At 35.9% G+C, this 9,265-nt stretch overlaps 1 protein-coding gene across 2 annotated transcripts; it reads left to right on the forward strand.

The window, feature by feature from the left end:
• The first annotated feature begins 631 nt into the window (after nucleotides 1-631).
• On the forward strand, nucleotides 632-8,971 carry LOC105042817 (probable protein arginine N-methyltransferase 1). Of its 2 annotated transcripts, none has more exons than XM_010920158.4 (10): nucleotides 632-947; nucleotides 1,487-1,497; nucleotides 3,580-3,735; nucleotides 5,098-5,161; nucleotides 5,239-5,381; nucleotides 6,755-6,842; nucleotides 7,053-7,168; nucleotides 7,274-7,424; nucleotides 8,267-8,501; nucleotides 8,660-8,971. In XM_010920158.4, exons 1-9 carry the CDS (start codon nucleotides 707-709, stop codon nucleotides 8,470-8,472), a joined length of 1,176 nt encoding a protein of 391 aa, XP_010918460.1. In that variant the 5' UTR covers nucleotides 632-706; the 3' UTR covers nucleotides 8,473-8,501; nucleotides 8,660-8,971. The 2 variants fall into 2 exon arrangements, with proteins under 2 accessions (XP_010918460.1, XP_019706119.1); XM_019850560.3 differs by having other exon boundaries at nucleotides 8,267-8,476.
• The last annotated feature ends 294 nt before the right edge of the window (nucleotides 8,972-9,265 follow it).

Below are 9,265 nucleotides of genomic sequence, written 5' to 3' on the forward strand. Positions count from 1 at the left end.
ATTGAATCGAATCGATTTTAATAAAACGACGTTGTTTTGATTAAAATATTATCTATATTGAAATATTAATATATTAAAAAATTATTTTTAATTTATAATATTATTTATTAATTTAATTTTATATTGATTAGTCTTAAATCTTAAGTGATTTACTTACTGAATTATTTATTTTTATTGTAATGTATCGAAAATTTTTGTCTTAATTTTTAATGATGATGTTTATTTGAAAATTTTATTTTATCGAGTGACAATATCTTAAGTCAATTTAAATTATTTTATTTGATAATTTTTTTAATTTTATTCTTATATAATTTTTTTTATAAATTATAAAATAAATTGATAAATTAAATCAAATCAGATCGTAATTTTAATATTTTATTAATTTAATTTATTTTTTAAAAATATTAAATTATTTAAGACTGATTTGATTTAAATTTGAGCATGAAACCGTTTCGAATTGGACCATGCTCACCTCTACTTGTCCGGTTGCACCATGCACGTGGAAAGAATATATTAGCATACATATCTTCGGGAGTCGATAGCAAGATAATGCTTCTCCGCGAGACATGTTAAGCGCCACAAAACATCCTCCATACTTGAACCCCCATATATAAGTCAAAATGTTTCTCCCTGTCCAAACCCTTCTTGCGCTGCCCTCTAAACGTTTCTGAGCGCGCGCACTCCTAAAACCCTAATCTTTCCGTAAATGGGACGGCGGAAGGGCGGGAACAAGAACTCCGCTCCGGGAGGTGGCCAGAAGGGCAGCTCGAGCAATGGCCTCCTCGACGCGGCCACCAGGATGAGCATCGCCGGCGGGGAGGAGGTGGACGAGGTGATGGAGGAGAGGACGGAGAGTTCCAACCTCGATGACCCAGCCGAATCCCTAGCCCTAATCGGCAGCGACAAGACCAGCGCCGACTATTACTTCGATTCCTACTCCCACTTCGGTAATGCGTTGTAATGACTCGAAATTGATCCGGTCTTATATATCATTGCGAGTTTTGACTTCAGTTGGGTGATTTTGGTTGTTTAAACCGAAAAAGATATTTGATCTTGATTTAATATCGTGTTTTTTCCTTGTTCTGCTCTCTTCAAGATTCCATCCTTTTGCGCCCTGTTCAATTTTTATTTTGTTTATCTGATGCCTAATTTTTATTCTGGGTTGTCAAGATATTGTTTCTGTTTTTGGGGAAAGACCTTTCTTTGGTTTTCTTATTAATGCAGAGTCTATGTTGGTTCGCAAAATAAGGAAATTCGTTTTTGTTCATCTCTCTTACTCTCGCTCTCTTTATCTTCAAATAGGATCATTGTTGATATCATATTTTCTTCAACGAAGCTAATTTTGTTTATTTAGTTATTTCAAGCTCTGATAGTATATTTGCGTGTTTTCTTAAGTTAGCTATAGGAATTTCTTATATGTGAGAGTTGTTCTTGAATTTGTTCTTGTCAATTCAGCAACTTATTTTTTTTCTCCTTGTACTTGCAGGCATTCATGAAGTAAGTACATCACATTCAACTTTGCGAGGAAGTATCGGTAATCATGATTTGTCAATGGTGTTGATATGAAAGGAATTGCGTACAATCATAATTTCATTAGAAAGTCAAATTTGTTATGTTCTTTGTCATTTAAGAGCGGATTTTATGGCATTAAAGAGCGCAGAGACAGGCAGATGGCATTCTCGGTGTTCTTATTATTGACTGCCATGTCAGATTTGGCTTTTAAGTTAAATATGACTTCGCACTATATAGTGCTGCAGTTTTTGTAGTAGTGTTTTTAACTTTATTTTAAGCTTGGATCCAGAATCTTGGAGAAAATTGTATATATTACTCCATGGTGATTCTTGGCCATGCTTGTATCTTGCTCCTTGTCATCAAGAAACTTAACACAGAATAATTCAAATGCATAATCAAGAGTCTTGGATTCCAGCTGACCGAGCATGCTTTATTTTGATCTATAAAATTACATCTGAACATTTTAACTAGTATTCTGCTTAACTTTGTCTGAAATGTCCTGAATTAATCTCTCTCATAGCTGTATATGTGCTTCCCTCTTGTGATATAAAAACAATGTACATAATGCTTTGTATAGCGCGTTGTGGATAACCTGTTATTTTGCTTGATACTATTTTTGCATTATAAGTGTGTTTCATGATATTTTAAGTGCTTGGACAAGTCATAATCCTGTTAGTTTTTTTTCTAGGGAGGTCTGATATACTTGCGAGAGTAGCAGTTTCATGGCATATGCTCCCGAAATTCGAGGATGTGTTGGTACTCATGGATTCTTATTTTGGCAGAGCAATCCATGATTCATCCCCCCAAATTCCCCTCCCCTTTCCCTTTTTGCTTCTGCTATAGGAGTTTGTGACCACATTAAATCACTTATGTTGAAGTAGCTGTATGTAATATAATATTGAACATGTTTCCAGGTGCATTTTGGCAGTTCACTGAGGTGTTACTTTCAATTAAATCAGCATAGCAATTCAAGTTGGTCTATGTTCAAAGCAAGGATGATGATATTGCATTTCTTTTCTGCCTTTTAGACTAGTTAGTATTTGAATTCTTGGAATTTGCAATTGGTGGTTAATTTAGTTATTCTAATCAGAGCTTTAGCCTTTATTTGGTTTATTTTAAAGAAGGGGAATTGTTATAGCCATGTATTCAGTGAATCTATGTTATCATGGTATGTTTTCAGAGTAATTTTAAGTTTCCAGAATGTATTTGTGTTATGTTTAGAGTCAGGAGGTTGACAAAAGTTGAGACCAATTGACATCACCAATTCTCTTAAAGAAGGGCATGAATGTTCAGAGGAGCATAAATGATCAAAGGCCATTCCAAGTGGAAACTGCTAGCTTTCTCTTATTTCCTTAATGACCATATCCATCTATGTCTCTTGAGACATATCTGGTCACATGTCTTAAGAATTTTTTTCCTAATTTTTCTGGGATTGTGACATCTTGAGGAGTGCTTATCTTGTTTCACAGAAGTAGGTTGTTTTAGGGCAAATTTTTTCTTTTTTTAAGTTTGATTTCAAATTAAGTTTTTCTTTTTAAATGGTGCTTTTTGCTGTTACATTGATTTAAGGTTGATATTTCATCCTATATGACTGGAAAGATAAAATAATAGGTATGCATCTTTTGAGAGTTATGATGATTGTGTATGTTAATTGCATATATCAACCAGTATGACTAGAAAGATCAAATAATAGGTGTGCATCTTTTGAGGGCTGTAACAATTATATACGTTAATTGCATATGATCAATCATGTTTTCCACGAATAAATTCTATGTTGGTCGTTTCCCTTTACTGTCTTGTTGTCCTTGTTTTTAAGGAGAAAATCTTATTATAAGAAGAGAAGATTTGCTATCCTTCCATAAAATGATAAACCTGCAACAACGAACTTGTTGGTTATAAACCAGCTTAAGTGAGAGTTTTATCTGAGTGAATCTTGTGGATTTAGAATGTTACATGTATCATATGGTGTAGCCATCACTAATTTTTTGAAGTGTTTGTTAACTTTTGTGGAAATGTTAGTTTATTTTAGAGCTTGGAATGCTTCAAGTGACTGTATTCATTCTGCAGGAAATGTTGAAAGATGTTGTCAGGACAAAGACTTATCAGAATGTCATTTATCAGAACACCTTTCTTTTCAAGAATAAGGTGGTTCTTGATGTGGGTGCAGGAACAGGAATTCTTTCTCTTTTCTGTGCAAAAGCAGGAGCAAAACATGTATACGCGGTAGGTTTCCTTCCTATTTGTTCGTGCTTTAAGAGTGTCTTTTTTGGTTTTCTTTCTTCCATATGGTTTTAGTGTGTAACAAGGTTGACCGACCTGGCAAGGCTGAGGACCAAAGTACTTCCTAAGTATGCTTCTATTCACTTGCTTTCAAGAGATGAGCAGGCAGATTGCTCAACAGCTATGACTTATTAGGCTTAGTTGCATGGAGTTTACCATGGTCAAGGTGATACTGAAGGGCCTAGTTAAGAGGAAGGAAGACTAAGGTACTGTTACACTGTAGTAGTGATAAGGTCTGATTCATCTGAAGACTCTTCAGATAGTGATGACTTAGGGTTTGATCAGAACCACCAGCAGAGTAGTATCTTACTAACAAACCTCATATCATCACAATGAAAGCCTGTTGCAAGATATTATTTAGCTCCAAGATGTTATTTAGCTGCAGGAGTAGAAGATGCTATGGAGGGGTTAACTGAAACAATTAAGGCAGTTATACTGAAGGGTTTTTATAGTGAGTTATACTTGTACTAGAAATATAAAAAAAGAACTTTGTATTATGTTTATAAGTTTCTCGGTGTGAAAGCTTTAAATTGTTGTCTCATTCAGCTGCTAGTTTAAATAGGATTAAAAAAAAAAACTTGCTTCAGAAAGGTTCTAGATTTATCAGGATTTTGTTTGGAATTATTTTTTTCTATATATGTATGTAAGGGTTTAAGGAGTTAGAAAATTTTCAACTTGGATACTGATTATTTGAAAGATGTTTTTCTTTGGCGGCATTTTGACATCTGTCATATTCTTCTCTTCTTTAAACTTTTCCTGTTACAAGTTTGGATTTCATATTAAGGTCTATCTATTATCAATTTGGTAGTGGATCTAATAATCCTCTGTGTTGTTACAATGGTTATGTTAGTAATAGACTTTGTATGAACTTGCTTTGCTTATTCAGTTCAATTTTGACTGATAGAGCTATAATTGAAGTTGTTTTGTTAAAAATCTACCTCATTGATAGATGAACATGAATATGTCATTTATCTGAAGTTTGATTTAGATGTTCCATATGGTTTGCATAGTATTTTAGGCTGTGAAATGTTTGAGCTCAATGGTTTGACATCAAGGTGGAAGGACGTCCCAAGGTGGCTGGTGAATTCCAAGTGCATGTAGCCAAATCAGATCTAGGAGGCTTCTTTCCCATTTGTAGCATAGAAAGTGATGTTTTTGTCCTAGATGGTCTATTTACTATTTGTCATGCAGCATGAATTCTTTTCCTCTGATGATCACTTATGCTTGTTTCAATGTTCAAGTTATTTTTTGTCAATATGAATTCATCTTGTTGTTAATTCAATTGCAATCAAAACCCTTCTGCAGATAGAGTGCTCCCTCATGGCTGACATGGCAAAAGAAATTGTTCAAGCAAATGGATTTTCTAATGGTGATTCTTTACTTCATATTGTATTTTTATTTTCTGTCACTGCTGTGCATCTTATTGTTCTTTATTAAATGTTTCAGTTGTAACAGTCTTGAAGGGAAAGGTTGAAGAGATTGAGCTTCCGGTCACCCATGTCGATGTAATCATTTCTGAGTGGATGGGTTATTTCCTACTCTTTGAGAATATGTTGAACACGGTGTTGTATGCACGCGATAAATGGCTTGTAAGTGATGCTTCACATTCATTTTATTTTCTTTTTCATGCCTCACATGAAGTTCAAATTTCATGCAGCTCACAGTGGTTTTCTGATTGTGGGATATTGCCATGTGCTTGTGGATTGTCAACTGGTTTATTTAGGTTGATCCTAACCCACTGACAGTTGGGAATTTGTCATGTGTCCATATCAGCTGGCCTTTCTAGGACCAAGTCCAGGACGTGTAAGAAGTTTTAGGCCTACAAATTACGCCAAAACTGAGAGTAAACGTGGGCATAGACATTGCAATGCCTCAATCAGATCAAAAATATATTTTAGCAAATTAGTAGCCTATTGAAGTTCGCTCAACTAAGACTTGATACCTTAACATATTTCTGAAAGTATGGCCCTAAACCGTGCAGAATGGAGGAAAAGGATTCATTTAGCTGACCCCAACTAGCTTGGCATTAAGGCTTAGTTGAGTTGAGTAGCCTATTGGAAGGGTGTAATCAATTAAACATGTAGGTTGATTTTGGCAGTTGCATGTTCCAATTGTCACCATCCTAACAGTTTTTGCAAGGTTGTGATAGCATAAGTGGAAGAAAACGGTTTTCATTTTTGAGGCAGTTGTATAGGACATTGCTGTTAAATTATCATGAAATGATGTTAAATGTCTAGCATTTACTGACCTTAGCTGAAATTTTAATTGTGGATGCAACTCAGTCTCTCAAATTTTGTGGTTTACTTGTTCAGGCTGAGGTAGGTCTGTCACATGATGGCAATGTGTTAAAATTTTGTCATATCATGCTGCTACTTTGATCCAAACTCAACCTTGTTACATTATCACCATAGCTATGTGAAGTGTGTGGTTTCAAGTGCCTTTCTGCACTTGTCATCACAGAGTGTCTGGTCAATACTGGCACCCAATGCAGTTTGGCATGTTTGCCTATTTAACCCTTTTTTCAAGGAAAAAAAAAACCCTTTTAAAATATTCTTTAATTACAAAAGGGATCTTTTTATTTTTACCTGTTTTGGCACAATGTGGCGTGCTTGCTGCATAGCACAGCATGTACTGTGCCAGTGGGTGATCACTGGCCCCACTTGACATTGATACTTGAAACCTTGGTGAAATATGATTATATTCACAAAAAAAAACCCAGAGTCTAACCACTGGAAACGGACCCTTGCATTACCAATAAGATTTATAGTGATGATAATTATTTGAATCTTTATGGCTGTAGATTGGTTACTTGATTATGTTTAGGTGTGCCAGTTCATTTCAATATCTTCTGGAGGTTAAATACTCTTTTTCATAATTTCTGATCACTATATTGCTTGAATCCTACTTATCCAAGAGTAAGTGGAACCTCACTTATTTGGTTTTCTCCCTGTCCGTGATGCAGATTAATGATGGAATTGTGCTACCGGACAAAGCCTCTCTATTTTTGACTGCAATTGAGGATGCTGAATATAAGGAGGACAAGATTGAATGTGAGCTCTTTCTTTTTTTTTTTAAAAAAAAATTATGGTTTGTGCATGCTTATAATCACCAACACCCATTACATGTGAACATTATATCCCTGCAACATTTGTCGAACTTCTCATTCCTTTCAAACATGCTGTGAAGTTTGTTTGCGCCAAGATGCTGTCTGTCCTTATGGTTAGTTCTGTTTCTGATGGCATATCTCCCTCCGTCTCCAGTCTGGAACAATGTATATGGCTTTGACATGAGTTGCATCAAGAAACAGGCTATGATGGAACCGCTTGTTGATACCGTGGACCAAAATCAAATAGTCACCAACTGCCAGTTGCTCAAGGTGATTTGGTTGATCCTTTTTTTTTTTTATCCTTCTGTCCCTGTATTTCTTCCTTTGATTAATGGGTTTCTTCATTTTTTTTCTTTCCTTGCTCATTGCGTTCAGACCATGGATATTTCAAAAATGGCTCCAGGGGATGCCTCTTTCACAGCACCATTTAAACTTGTGGCACAACGCAATGATTACATCCATGCTCTTGTGGCTTACTTCGATGTCTCATTCACCAAATGTCACAAGATGATGGGATTCTCTACAGGTTCTTTTTCTGTCTTAGCTATAATTGTGAACCATCTTGGAAGATTTTATGTTCTGGATTTATTGTGTACTGTGGCTTCCGGCCGTTTGTGCGCAAGTTTGGCTTTTGCATTTATGAAAAGGGTAGTGCATTTTGACATGAGTACCATGTCATTTTCTTTATTTATGCATTTTGGAATTTTACAACTGCTGCCTTTTATTCAAAACTTAACCCACGTCTCAAAGAAATTCACTGGACCAGAGAGCGGGAAATAATACTATATCATTATGCTTCAAAAAAGTTCTTATATAAATGGGCAAAATTGATTAAGAACATTGCTTAAATAACTGAAAGTCATGTTCCCACAGGTAAAAGTTTTCCTCTCAACTATAAACTTTGCTAGTAACATGGGAATTCACCTGATATTAAATTGAATCTTGATGGTGCCTCTAGTCCTTAGGATCTGGAGAGTAGTCAAATAAAAGAGCTATAAGTTATCACACGTTTTGAGAGGCTAATGTGGTGAACAGGTGGTTTGTGGCATCAATATAGTTGACAGGTATGGCTTCTAGGACCATCATACACGGTAATAAGCAGTTGTGCATTTGATATATAGCATGTGTTGTCATTATCTACCTTGGTTAAGATACAGCATCATATACTAGATTGAAACGAATGATGCAAGTTATAGGCTTAATTGTGCATCATCCTCCCTAAAGATTAGGATCGTCTCATTGTTCAGAAAATTAGATGGTCATGTCTGGGCTGCACATTCTTGATTTTACATGGCTCTGCATATGTTTAAATTTGATAATTTCTGATGAATAGACTGTGCCACATGAAGATTGATGATCTTTCTGCAGGGCCAAGATCGAAGGCTACCCACTGGAAGCAAACTGTCCTGTATCTTGAAGATGTTCTGACCATTTGTGAGGGAGAAGCATTGGTTGGTAGCATGACCGTGGAGCCGAACAAGAAAAATCCACGGGATATTGAGATTATGCTCAAATATTCATTAAATGGACAGCGTTGCCAGGTCTCCAGAACTCAGCATTATAAAATGCGTTGAACCGGTGATTGTCATTTATCTGTGAAGTGGTACACATGATATAACAAGAATTTAAGTTCTAATTTATTTTCTAAGGCTAGCAGATACGATCGGTCTTGCAGTGATCTTATACATGTAATTTATTATTGTATGTTGCAATATTTTGACGTGAGTAATGATGTTTGATGAATTTATATTTTTTTTTCAGCAACAAAATAAGAACCGTTAAGGTCAGAAGGTACATGGCATATTGAATCCAGATGTGACCCCCGATGGCAACTATCACGAGTTAACATGTGGCACTCATCCATGGCAACATAGCACTAAAGCTTTTGTAGCTGGTGAACTTCTTGATTAGTGCTATATTCTGGCTAGTATATATCCTAGCAGAAACATGAAATTGGTGTCATTGTTCTTGATGATCGGCTGCTAGCCAATCAGAGATTGTAAGGATTGTGTATCATGAAAAGCCATGTTCTAGTGGCTCTAGCTGACTATGAAGCTGGTCTTATTTGCTCTCTGTCTAATATTCTTATATGCCCTCTATTTTTCTGAAGGGTTTTTAACCTAAGGTCTTAGGGTTTGGCATCCTTTATTTGAAAGAAAAAACCAAAAAGAAATGAGGTGCGAGCTAGAGGTTTAAAACCAATAAGAAATGAGGTGCGAGCAAGACAGGTTTTCTCCTACGATTCTCTCAAACATGATCCAGGCGAGGGCCATGAATTGTGCGTGAGGTGGGAAAAGAGAATTTGTTAAAAGAAATAGAAGAAAGTTACAAGGGGAGGGGAGGGGAGGGAGCGGAGGTGGAGGCGGT

The sequence above is a fragment of the Elaeis guineensis genome, chromosome 2, assembly GCF_000442705.2.
Source record: "Elaeis guineensis isolate ETL-2024a chromosome 2, EG11, whole genome shotgun sequence".
NCBI lineage: Eukaryota > Viridiplantae > Streptophyta > Magnoliopsida > Arecales > Arecaceae > Elaeis > Elaeis guineensis.

Excerpts from the sequence above, each read along its gene's own strand:
- LOC105042817 (XM_010920158.4), top strand. The coding sequence starts at position 707 with ATGGGACGGCGGAAGGGCGGGAACAAGAACTCCGCTCCGGGAGGTGGC. Across the intron at positions 5,162-5,238 it reads AGCAAATGGATTTTCTAATG|TTGTAACAGTCTTGAAGGGA; the intron begins GTGATTCTTTAC and ends TAAATGTTTCAG. Across the intron at positions 7,425-8,266 it reads GATGATGGGATTCTCTACAG|GGCCAAGATCGAAGGCTACC; the intron begins GTTCTTTTTCTG and ends ATCTTTCTGCAG.